We start from the raw sequence: 12,532 nt of genomic DNA, 5'->3' as shown, positions 1-12,532 counted from the left end.
GAAGTTCTGCACCATGAGGGTTGTGAAATACTGGAACAGGTTGTCCAAGGCTGTGGTTGAGGCCCCATCCCTGGAGACAATCAAGATCAACCTTGATGTGGCCCTGAGCAGCCTGCTCTAGCTGGAGGTGTCCCTGCTGAGTGCAGGGGGGTTGGACAAGATGACCTTTGAGGGTCCCTTCCAACCCAAGGCAATCTGTGAGTCTGTGAAAAAAAAATAGCTCTATCCCAGCTGAAACCAGGGCACCTCCTTGAAGGAAATGGAATTACAGAAAGTGAAATCAAATAAATAAAAAACATTCCTTCTGAATCCTATCTTTCTTCCAACTTTACCACTGGGAAGGTGGCAAATACTGCATGAGGGAGTGAAGAGAAGATGCATGGAAGAAAAAGATATGGCTGCATGGGAACATGGGGGATAATAGTAAAGAGGAGCAAAGTTCAAGAAGGGGATACAGGGAAACAGCTGTTCCTGATGCCACAAGCACCAAGAGTACAAACATAAAGAGATTTGTTTTTTTTTCCCTCTGAAACTCAAAGAGCCTCCAACATAGAACATTTATGTTGACTTCATTAATTCCCTGCTTCGTTCATACTTTAAGGAAAGAAAAACTATGATATGCATGAGGAAGGCTTGAGAAATTCTGCTTGGATTTTCCAAATGCACTTTTTTCTCTCCCATTCCCCTGCTGAGAATAAACATCAGGAACAGTGAGTGCCTTCTTCCCTCTGTGGATGGAAACCTTTTCAGCTGTTCTTATGCACAGACCTGGAGCTTTCCCAAGATAAGTCCAGCTGACACAAAGATTTTTTTTCCCCCAGTTTGTTAGATGAATGCTAAAGTTAAATAAAAAAGAATATAAATAAACAGAACCTTGAATTTAAAAGTCACTTTGCTCCTCTCCCCCCTCAGCTGCTGCAGTGCCTATTGCAATCAATTCCAAGAGTGTGCTTACAGAGAACTGTGCTGGGACCAGCTTGCAACTGTCCACTGAAACATCAGTAGGAAGGTAGTAACTGCCCCCCAAACCCCAAATGATCACAGAACCACCTCCCCTAAAGAAAGACAACAAAGTACCAGTGTAGCCTCCTTGCTGAATATGTGAGTCACACTGCAACTAACCAATTGCTTCTGATGACTATTCTCTATCTACTCCTTCAGCAAAATAAACCAGGAGGCAATGTGAAAGAACAACCCTATGCCCTTTGCTTTCTGACTAATCTATAATCCATTAGAGATGGCCTGATGCAATCACTTTATGAAGCACTTAGAGAGCAGAGCACAAAGAGCAAGTCTCTCTGGGAATGCAGGACTGTCTTCCTCTGACAACAACACAGACAGATTTCAAGGCACCATAGTGACACTCTCATTTCCTTCCCACAGACACAATCTGCAATCACTAAATTGCTTGGAAGTGGTTGTAACATGAGCAGAACAGAGCCTTTTCTTCTTTCAGCTCTGCAAAATGTGATGCAGGCCAAAGGATAAAATCTTAAAGACTTGAAAAAAAGCCACCACATCCCTGACCAAAGGATCTGCTGGGGAGTGCTTAAATCCAAAGGGATGAAGATGACTGCTATTGACAGTGTAGTGACATGATTACACACCACCAACCAACCATAAACTACTCAGCACAGGTGATCAGTTTTGGCTTGCCCATGGCATGTCATATATGCCTGCCATTGGTAATACTCCCATGAAAAATCAAGACAAGGGAGTGGTCAAAGACCAGATAAACCTTCTCATGGAATCCTAGAATGGTTTGTGTTGGAAGGGACCTTAAAGATCATCCAGTTCCAACCCCCTGCCATAGGCAGGGGCACCTCCTACCAGCCCAGCTTGCTCAAGACTCCAACCAACCTGGCTTTCAGCACTTCCAGGCATGCAGCCTCCACAACCTGTCTGGGCAGCCTATTCCAGTGCCTCACCACCCTCATGGGGCAGAATTGCTTCCTAATGTCTATGTAAATTGAGCTTCTTCCAAGACCTAATGCTTAGATGGATGTCTAGGATATAGAATAGACAAAGCATCTTATTCAGGGCACGTTCTGCTTTCTCATCAGCCTTTGTGTCTGGATCTTTATCTCAAGCATTTAGTCTTTCTGGATGGTTGATCAAGTCATTGACATGCTGTGTGCCTCAGAATTGTGTCTCTACCAGCAAGGCCACGCCTTCCACTTGTGGGTCAGATCTGTCTGTAGGCTTTTACAGACCTCACCTCACATTTTCCCTCAGCCACTTCAGATTTTGCTTTTCTTCAGTTTTTGTGTGGGCTAAGAATTCTTCAGCTTAATGGGGGAGATAGGACTTGAATGCAGGAGAATAGTCTGGTGCAAGCAACAACCAGTTTCCTGCTTCAGAAGTAGCAGGTTCCTCTGCATCCTGTGGTCCTCTGGTCCTCAGATCAGTGTCTCAGAAGATTGCTAAGGTCATATTGTTGATGAAGCCTGCGTGTTCTCAGAACTAAGCTATCTACTGCAGCTGCTCACACTGGAGTGCTCCTTCACAATAAATCCTTTTATCTGTGGTGTGCAACACACATTCCAGCCAGTCTGGAGCTCAGTATGGCTCTTCTCTGTAGGCAAAGCAGAGGAAGAACAGTGTTGATGAGAAGAGGTATTCCACCTGCTCATGTTTCTTCTTCTGTACCAGCTGCAGAGAAAAGAAACAAAGCCCTGATCCTCCCTAGCCTCTGTTTACCAATTCCCATACTCGTCAGCAGCTGCAGTAGCTGTGCCCCTCTGTCCTTAGAAATCTGGAGAGCTGACCAGGAAAATAGACATTTTGAGATGTCTTCAGAAATTTGCAACACACTCATTACTGACTTAACTTTATTCATCCATTAGTTACTTTTATTATTATGGCTCTTTAATGACAAATTCTTAAAATTGTACAAACTGCTTTTATTTGAGAGGAAAAAGTTGGCAAGTAGAAGATTTCTGCTTGTCAGACTGAATAACAAGACATAGCCAGTGCTTCCAGATCCCATAACCAAATTTGTAGTGCAATCAGAAACAACTATCTGATTGCAGAGTTCCACTGCTGAGATGCTTCAATGGCTTCTCCTGGTGGTTGTGACAGCAGGACTGGAACACACTGCCTTGACACACAGCACCAACATAGAAGCACTTCCCTCTATGGTATGGAAAAGAGCTCTCCAAGACCTTTGCGTTATCAGCTGGACTCCAAGGACTTTGCCAAGGAAAGACACAGATACTGTATGTGCTCTTCTGAAGCTGAAGGGGGAAACATCTGAGTTAGCAAACACATGAGGGCCTCAAGCAACACTGCATACAGCTGAAAAGGGAGCAAACAGAATTTCTCCTTGGAGGTAGAGAACACATCAAATCAAAATCGTCATGATTGTCTTGTAACAGCAGTGAGATGTAGAAAAGCAGCTGCAGGCTTCAGTCTCACTCTAAATATTTAGACAGAGATTGGCGATTAGCCACTGGTGCATCTAGCCTTGGTGTCTCCTAGTCCACCTGTATGATACAGAATTGTTTTGGTTGGAAAAGACCTCTAAGATCACTGAGTCCAACCACCACCCTAACACCACCATGGCCAAGGAACCCTGTCCCCAGGTGCCATGGCCACACCTTTCTGGAACACCTCCAGGGATGGGGACTGCACCACCTCCCTGGGCAGCCTCTTCCAATCCCTGACCGCTCTTGCAGCAAAGACATTTTTCCTCATCTCCAACCTAACCCTCCCCTGGCACAATTCCAGGCCATTTCCTCTCCTTCTAGCACCTGAGACTAGGGAGCAGAGCCCAACCCCCACCTGACTGCAGCCTCCTCTCAGGGAGCTGTGGAGAGCAATGAGGTCTCCCCTCAGCCTTCTCCTTTCCAGGCTGAACACCCCCAGGTCCCTCAGCTCCTCCTCATAAAGCTTATTCTCTAGAGCCTCCCTCAGCTTCGTTACGCGTCGTTACTGGACACCACAGCAGTAGCAGTGTTCGGGACACGCTGCCTGTCCGAACTGACCGAGTCTCCACAGGCCAGCACCAGCTACTCCTCACGCTCTGGGGCCGGTCCCTGGTGTGACCCCACACGCCCTGCCCGAGGGGAAGCGCTGCGGTAATGTGACACCGAAGTAGCTCCAGGCAGGCACCTGCCACCATCCGGCCCTGCAGACCCCTCGGCCGACCTGCCCCGCGCCTCCCGGGGCGCCCCGCCGCCGCTCCGCTCGGCATTCCCTGCCCTGCAGGCGAGGCGCTGGACCTAGCGGCCCGGCAGGCCGCTAGCGGGAGGAGGCCGGCCGGGCTGCAGCCCCTCTCTTCGCGCCGAACCCGGTCCTGATCCCTCCAAGCCGGACGGCGCCTCGGCCCGCCGCCTGCGTCCCGGCGGGGCGGAGCGGAGATACCGCCGGCGGCGCTGTAGCGCGGAGCGGTCCGCGGGCAGCGGGGGGCGGGCGGCAACTCCTCCTTCCCGCCGCCGCGCCGGGGTGTGCTTGGCCGCGGCAGCCGGGGGTGTGCTGCGCTGCGCTGCCCTGCCGTGCCCTGCCCTCCACCCCGCAATGGACTGGCAGGTGCTGACCAGGGAGCTGTCCCTCTACCTGGAGAACCAAGTCCGCGTGGGGCTCTTCGGCTCTGGCGTGGGCTTGTCCCTGGTCCTGGGCTTCGGTGTCGCATACGCCTGCTACTATCTCAGCAGCATCGCCAAGGTGAGCCGGGAGGGCGGCGGGGTGGGCGGGCTCCGCAGGTGTCCCGCCGAGGGGAGCCCGTCCCGGCGGGCAGCATCCCGCCAAGGTCACCGCGACCCCACCCCGGCAGGGGAGGCAGCCGGCGCGCCGCTGGCGAGGGCAGGGTGAGCCTCGGCACCTGAAAGGGCTGATTCGGGGCCGGGCGCTGCGCCCTTCGCCTCCTCCTCAGTCCTGCGCCCTTCTTCCGGAGGTGCCGCTCCGGGTCCCCTCTGGCGTCCCGCACAGGCCGGGCCCCGCGCAGCACCCCGGGCAGGGCCGGCCGGCCCGAGGCAGCGCCCGGCTTGGCAGGGAAGGGGCTCTGGCGTCTGTCGCCCCAAGTGCAGTGCTGCCGGGGGAGAGGTTGGCTGGGAACGCTGGGTTGGAAAGGGAGGTCGGAAGCCCTCTCTCCAGCACAGAAACCCGAGTTGTGTGGGTTACAAGGCTGGCGATGGAGCAATTTGCCCTTGTGCCTGTCTTCGGGATCCACTTTGGAGCCGCGATTGCAGCGTTCCAGGAGCACTCTGGTTCATCTCCTCCTCTGTAGCGGTTTCACGGATAAATTAGGCATTGGCAAATCACTTAGACACGGCCTGAACTGATCTAAAGTGGCCCCGTGGTGAGCTGCCTCGTTGAATCCTTAATCAGATGAAAAGAGGCATTGCAAAAGATTTCTTAGTGCTGAGGACATGTATGTTGCCACAGTCCTTCACAGAACCACTGGGAAGGCAGCCTTCCTCTTCGTGGAGAAGAGGGGACCTGATTTTGGCCAGAGGAGAAAAACTAAGGGTCAGGAGGATGTACCACTGCTGCTGTGTACATCTAATGGTCTTCTTCAAAGCACCTCTTACTGTCCTGCTAATGCTTGCTTGCTGAAGAGCCAGTATGAAAGAGTAGTTTAGGAAATGCAGTTGGAAAAAGGCAAGCTTTCTGGCACAGAGGCATTGCCATGTTAATTGGTACACAAATGGAATCTGTAAGAGAAATCTCTGTCCACAGAGCGTTACTGGAGATGAGCAACCAATGCAGTTGGGGAGCATGAGGTGGAAGAGGAGTGTTCTCCCAGGTTAAAATAGCTACTGCAGGTGCATGAAGTACAGGGATGAGACATCATTTCTGTGCACTGAAAGGCATTTGGTAAAAGCCTTCTGGGCTTGCTGAGAGACAGTGGGGTTTGGATTTGTCACTGAAAGAAACAATGCTGCTAAAAGTAGAGCTAGAACAGCATGTGATCAGACAGAGGTAAGGAGTCCCTCGTCTTTAAGAGCTTTTCACTTTTCATTTGGGCCTTTTGGCATTTAATTTGGTTTTGGTTTACTTACCTCTTCAGCGTGAAAGGAAAAAGCATAGCAAATGATTCTGTAAGAGCAGTCAGTTTACTGGGTGAGGATTTAAACCAACTTTCATCTGTTTATTTATGTGTAAGTTGTTTTCATGTGACTGCCCCTGCCTGACTACGTCTTTCTTCCTAGAAACCCCAGCTGGTGGCCAGCAACGACCGTTTCTGTCGCTTTCTGGAGGAGCATTGCCCTGTTGTGACAGAAACTTACTACCCCACGATTTGGTGCTGGGAAGGTCGGGTGCAGACCCTGCTGCGCCCCTTCATCACCTCCCGACCCCAAGTACAGTACAGGAAGTAAGTGCCTTGCTTCTGGGAAGTGACCCACAGGCTAGCTGGCACAGCTGCTGGCCTTGCTCAAGCTGCTGCCCGTTTGTTTGCTTTATGCCTGCCTTTAAAAACCTACCACAGGCTTGGAACCACCTCTGCCTTGTGTTCTATATGCAGTGGGTTTAAAAGGGCAGGGTTCCCAGATGGCCCTGGTTTAGCTCAGAGAGTCTTGGAGCACTGAAATATTGGTGACAGTATAGGAACTGATGTGGTTATAAGCTCTCAGGATCAAACAGTGGTTGAGGTCAGGAATGACCTCTCGAGGTCACCTTGTCTGATGCCCCTGCTCAGGGAGGGACATTTAGATCCATTTGCCCCAGATAGTGTTCAGATGACTTTTGAATATCCCTAGGATGGCACCCCCACAGCTTCTCTGGGCAGCCTATGCCAGTTCTCAGTCACAGAGACAGTGGAAAAGTGTTTCCTGATGTTCAGAGGGAACCTCCTGTGTTTCAGGTTGTGCCCATTGCCTTTTGGCCTGTTAATGGGCGTTGCTCACAAGAGGCTGGCTCTGTCCTCTTTGCCCTTTGCTTTGGGTATTAAAATACTTTGATCTCCCCTGAGCCTTTTCTTCTCCCAGCTGGCCAGTCCCAGCTCTCTCAACCTTTCCTCCCAGGAGATATGCTCCACTCCCTTCATTATCTTTGTGGTTCTTGCCAGACTCTCTCCAGCATGCCTATGTCTCCCTTGTACTGGGGAGCTCAGAACTGGACCTAGTAGTACTCCAGGTGTGGCCTCACTGGTGCCGATTAGAGAAGAAGGATTGCCTCCTTTGACCTGCTGGCAATGCTCCTTCTCCTAATGCAGCCCAGGAGACTGTTGGTCTTTCTTGTGCTTGTGTTCATTGTGGTGTCCACCAGGACCCCCATGTCCTTTTCTGCCAAGCTGCTTTCCAGACAGTCAGCCCCCAGCCTGTAGTGGTGCATGGGGTTGTTCTTCCCCAGGTGCAGAACTTTGCACTGCTATGAAATTCCTGTCAACCCATTTCTCCAGCCTGTGGAGGTCCCTCTGGACAGCAGCCCAGTCACCTGCTGAATCCAATATTCTGGTATTTGAATGCCACCATTTAGCAGAGGCCATGCAGTCACTGTACCTGCCCATGGAAGCAGCAAGTTCTGCCTTGGCCATGGCACAGCCACATTTAGCCTTCTCAGGGGATTTTTGGAGTAACTGCTCCTGTGGGGCTTGTGTTGTGTTCTTTGATGCCTAAATTCTAAGAGTGGGAAAAAACTTGCATTTAGTGTTTGTCCTTAGCCGATCTTGTTCACACAGAGCTGAGGCTTAGTCTGGCAAGTGAGGCACTTGGCATAGGAGCTAAGGAGAAGTGCTTTTCTGTGCCGGAACCTGGATGCAGCACAAGTTGTTTCAGCTCTGTTTTCATGGCAGAATAGATTCAGCATTTAGCAGCTTCCCTTAGTAACTAGGAAACATTTCAGCTGCATGGCCATGTCCACTTTTTTCTAGCCCTTCTTGTGTGCTCTCTGTTTGAAGGTTTGTGAGGGAAGAAACATAGTTTCATGGGGCAGTGCTTCTTTTGCACCATTGGAGAGTGTGCTGGCAGTACACACCAGCAGTGCATCTGCTTCCCAGCACTGAAATAGGGCAAAGCTGAGGTAGTGAGTCCAACAAGGCTGACGAGCTTTGAAATCTGCAGTAGGTGCTATCAAGACTTTCAACTGAAAAATCTAATGCAAGTTAGGCTGACGTTTTGGTAGTTCCTATACCAGCTCTCCCATCAGTGTCTTTATTGCCAGGAAGAGGGATAATGCTGTGTGTTTCTTAAAAAAAAATGATGGAAACCTTCTTGTCATTGTTTAATGCATGCTTAGCTTCCTGTGGTGGTATAAATTTGTTTCATTCTTAAGATATGTGGTTTAAGACTGCATCCTAGTGATGTTTGTGGAGGTACAGGGTGAAAGATGCACAGTGTGTGCCTGCATTAAAAGCATACCCAAGTGCCAGCCATGATACGTGCTGCTTCTCTGGGTAAAGAGACCAAAACGTGCTAAATGTGTCACACGATGCCCAGTGTGCCATCAGGAGTCTCAGATGATCCAAAGGATGCCTACAGAAAATGAAGGCAATGCCAAACCCCCACAGCTGTTGAAAGGTTCCATGACATCAGCAGCAATTCATGGAAAGGCAGCTTTTCATTTCTTGGAAACAGGAATTACTCCACAGGCTGAGTGTGTTCACTCAGGTCAGCTGCAGGCATGGCACTCTCTGGTGGGGAACACACAACTACACCTATGAGCTGGCACTTGGAGTTCTGCGTTTTTGATGACACCTGCTCGTTTGTACTCTGCAAGCACTCCAGCCATCTATGTCCCAATCTCATCAGTGTTGTCTTGAAATGTGCCTTTCAGTGAGCTCATTAAAACAGCAGATGGAGGACAGATTTCCCTGGACTGGTTTGATAATAATGGCAGCTTATATTATCCGGATGCCAGCACCAGACCCACTGTCCTGCTGCTGCCTGGCCTGACAGGAACAAGCAAGGAATCCTACATTCTTCACATGATCCATCAAAGTGAAACGCTGGGATACAGGTGCTGTTGCATTCTGCTGCTTCTAGTAGCATCAGACCTAAGTATGCATATGTATGAGATGTGCCTTCCTAAGGCAAATGAGACCTAGAGACATTAGCTCATGGAAGAAAGTATTATTAGTAATAATAATAATAATGATAGTAGACTAATGTGACAGGGTTGCTTTAGTGACTGCAGATGTGCCCCAGAGATTGCAGTGGAAGCAAGCTAAGCCTGCACAGACCTTTGCTGCTGCTTCTGATGAGAGATCAGCATTCATGTTACCTTTACACTTCCTGGAGGAGTTTGTGTTCAGTTCCAAGCAGACCCATGTGGATGTGTTGCTGGCAGCTGGCCTCGGAAGAGGTCAGCTTCTGAATGCCAAGATTGCTTGATTCAGCAGCCTCAAACTTGTGAGTGCAGAAAGGAGAGCTTCCTCTTGCTGCTGGTGGTTAAGGAAGAGGTTTGTCACCTCCTAACTGTCGCTGCTTGATTTAGTTCTGTTATTAAGGCTTCTGGCCAGAGCTGGATAAAATAAATGGATTAGTGGATGAGTAGATTCCTTTACGTAATCATATTGCTGCTACTGTGCTTTAAAAGAAGTTGTGACTGTTCCAGGAGCTGTATTTGGAACATTGCATTTGGTCTGTGCAGATTGGCTTCTGGTGCTGCCTATAATCAGTTCTTCAGCTATGTATAAATGAGCTTTTATCTACATGTCTGCCTCTCTCTTCTCTGCTTGGAGGTTTGGAGAGCTGCTTTACTAAATCAGGAAAGTAAAGAAGCACTTTAACTGTTCCAAGTACTCTTAAATTAAGTCACTTTAAAGCTTACCAATAAAAATATCACAAGAGGAAAGCCTTCAAACCAACAGCTAGTTACTCATTATTCAGTTTGGAAGTGTTCCTGAAAGAAATATCTGGTTTTGATCACCTAAGGAAAAGAGGTAGAGCATTAAAAAGGAGAACTTTAGGTCATATTTCAATAGAATGCTGTCCTTTTGTTTGCAAACAGCAACATTTGAGAAAAATACAGAAATAAGTAAGTTTTCCTGCCTTGAATGCATCTAAACTCTGTGTGGATTATTTCATAAAATGCTTACAGTGAGGTGGTAGCAGACTAATGGAAAAGTCAAGTGTGTAAGAAAGCTTGGGCCCTTAAATCGTGGTAACACTGCTACAGAATTCAGAGACTCCCACCAGCAGAGAGAGAAGAGACACTTCTGCTATGCCAGACCAAAAAAGCTCATCCCCAAGAACCTGCAGCTAAGATGCAGCTGTCATAGGAATTCTGATTTAGCTCATTTCTTGCTGTTCAGTATTCTGGAGGATGTCTGTGAGGTTCTCTTTCAGAGCACAGCTTTAGGCTCAGCCCTGCCCTGGCAGAGCTCCTGGCTCTATTTGACCAGCAGAAAGTGCAGGCAGAACAAGCTGCATGAGCCATCTTCAGGTCAACCTCAGGCTCTCATCCTGCAAGCTGACCTTGGCCAGCACCATCACAGACCTCTGACCTCACTGAGCTCCATTTTGCCGTACAGGTAGTTCCACACAGGTCAGACTTTAGGCTCTCTAGGACTGTAAGTATCGATGTGCTGAGCTTATTCCTAGACCTGGCTCAATTTGCCTTCTGCATTTTTCATTCTTGGTGTGTTGGTCTCTTGCACTGCAATCAGCAATGTGTCTAATGGAATTTATCATCTCAATCTCTAGGTGTGTGGTCTTTAACAACCGGGGGATTGCTGGTGAGGAGCTCTTGGTAAGGATCACTTCTCTGGTAGCCTCTCTCACTTGGAAGCATTACGTATGGAATCATTGCTGGCTGTGGGTACAGCTGGGAGAAACTCACAGGATGTGTTGAAAATGCAGAGAAGAGAATCTAATGGTCTGGTAGATCAATCATGGCCCACTGTTCACCTTCTGTTTTAAAATTCAGAGGCCAACTGGTCAGAGTGTTTGTAAACATTTCATTTTAGGAAACAATTGAAATCATTAATACCTGTAACATTAAAATTCATGGACTCATTTCATAAAATAGTTGAGGTTGGAAGGGACTTTGAGGGTCATCCAGATCCAAGCCTCTACCATGGGCAGGGACACCTCCCACCAGCCCAGGCTGCTCAAGGTCTCATCCAGCCTGGCCTTGAACACCTCCAGGGAGGGAACATCCACACCTTCCCTGGGCAACCTGTGCCAGTGTCTCACCTCCCTCACTGCAAAGAATTTCTTCCTCATCTCCAGTCTCAATCTCCCCTCTCCCAGCTCAAAGCCATTGTCCTCATCCTGGCACTCCCAGCCCTTGGCAAAAGTCCCTCCCCAGCTCTCCTGGAGCCCCTTCAGGTACTGGAAGGCTGCTCTAAGGTCTCCCTGGAGCCTTCTCTTCTCCAGGCTGCACAGCCCCAACTCTCTCAGCCAGTTACCATAGGGGAGGTTCTTCAGCCCTCTGATCACCCTCATGACCTCTGGACCCTCTCCAGCAGCTCCAGGTCCTTCTTGTGCTGGGGGCCCCATAGCTGGAGGCAGTGCTGCAGGTGGGGTCTGAGCAGAGCAGAGCAGAGGGGCAGAATCCCCTCCCTGTGCTGCTGCTCTCCCTGCTCTGGATGCAGCTCAGCACACAGCTGGCTCTGGGCTGCCAGGGACCATTGCTGGCTCCTGGGGAGTTTTTAATCATGTGGCACCTGCAAGGCCTTCTCCTCAAGGCTGCTCTCCAGCCACTCCTTACACTTTCATTTCAAAAAGTACCTCAGTATCTAAGACGTTGAGGTCCAAGAAATGCTCTTCAGTCCATGCACTTTTCTCCCATGGCTTTAGCACCCAAATGGAAACAGAAGCAATCAGCACCACTTTCCCAGTTGCCCAATATGAGCTTAAAACAGATTTTCACCTGGTGAGAAGTTGCAACTGATCCATGTGATGTGTTGCTGAATCACTGCAGCAGAGAACCATCTCCACTAGTTACATATCTTGCTGTGTTTTTTTCCCAGCACTTATGACACAAACAGCTACAAAAAGCCCTTTCTTGTCTTTGGGACAGACTTGTCACATTGGCTTAGGAATGATTTGCAGTTCCACAGATGAGAAAGTCTTGAAGCTAACTGTTTTGTGCAGCAAGGGACAAGGCATGATGAAATATTGCTGAATAAGCTTTGTTTCTGTAGCTGCGTTTTTGTTGACAGTCCTGCAGCTGGAATAAATGTACATAATAGGCAGTATTGTTCTGCAGGTTTTAATCCTCTGGTTTCAAACTTGCAAGGGAGCTCAGGCTCTTTGCCCATAATCAGATAAAGCATTTCAATGCAAATATTGCCACCTTGAGAGTAGTTTTCTGCATACTTCTGGAGATGGATCTACAAAGCAGTTTTGTGGCACACAAAGTCCTTACTGATGAAGTTCTGAACCATTAAGAGAAAAGAGCTCTTGTCTGGATGTATTGTGTGTGTTTTACCCTAATCAGCTTTACATCTTTAAGCTGAGCAAGATCTTGCTGTGAAGCAAACCAGCTGAATTGATCACAGCTTCTGCAAAGGTGTTTCTGCATTTTAGTATCAAATCCCCAGTTAATGAGTTTGAAGCATAGCTGAGCACCACGACAGAAATTAGTCACTCAAGGAGTTCTTTTTCTAGCTTCTATTTAAAGAATCAGCTTTAAACTACAGTTC

At 48.8% G+C, this 12,532-nt stretch overlaps 1 protein-coding gene across 1 annotated transcript in view; it reads left to right on the top strand.

The window, feature by feature from the left end:
* Positions 1-12,532, top strand: part of ABHD3 (abhydrolase domain containing 3, phospholipase) — a 43,172-nt gene that overhangs the window by 9,259 nt on the left and 21,381 nt on the right. Inside the window, exons 2-6 of the mRNA XM_054394669.1 lie at positions 3,916-4,079; positions 4,239-4,665; positions 6,153-6,316; positions 8,716-8,898; positions 10,587-10,632. Coding sequence (XP_054250644.1) covers positions 3,916-4,079; positions 4,239-4,665; positions 6,153-6,316; positions 8,716-8,898; positions 10,587-10,632 — 984 coding nt within the window. The remainder of the gene's footprint in view (positions 1-3,915; positions 4,080-4,238; positions 4,666-6,152; positions 6,317-8,715; positions 8,899-10,586; positions 10,633-12,532) is intronic.

This window comes from Indicator indicator, chromosome 31 (genome assembly GCF_027791375.1).
Source record: "Indicator indicator isolate 239-I01 chromosome 31, UM_Iind_1.1, whole genome shotgun sequence".
Taxonomy (NCBI): domain Eukaryota; kingdom Metazoa; phylum Chordata; class Aves; order Piciformes; family Indicatoridae; genus Indicator; species Indicator indicator.
This window is presented reverse-complemented; position numbering and strand designations above follow the sequence as displayed.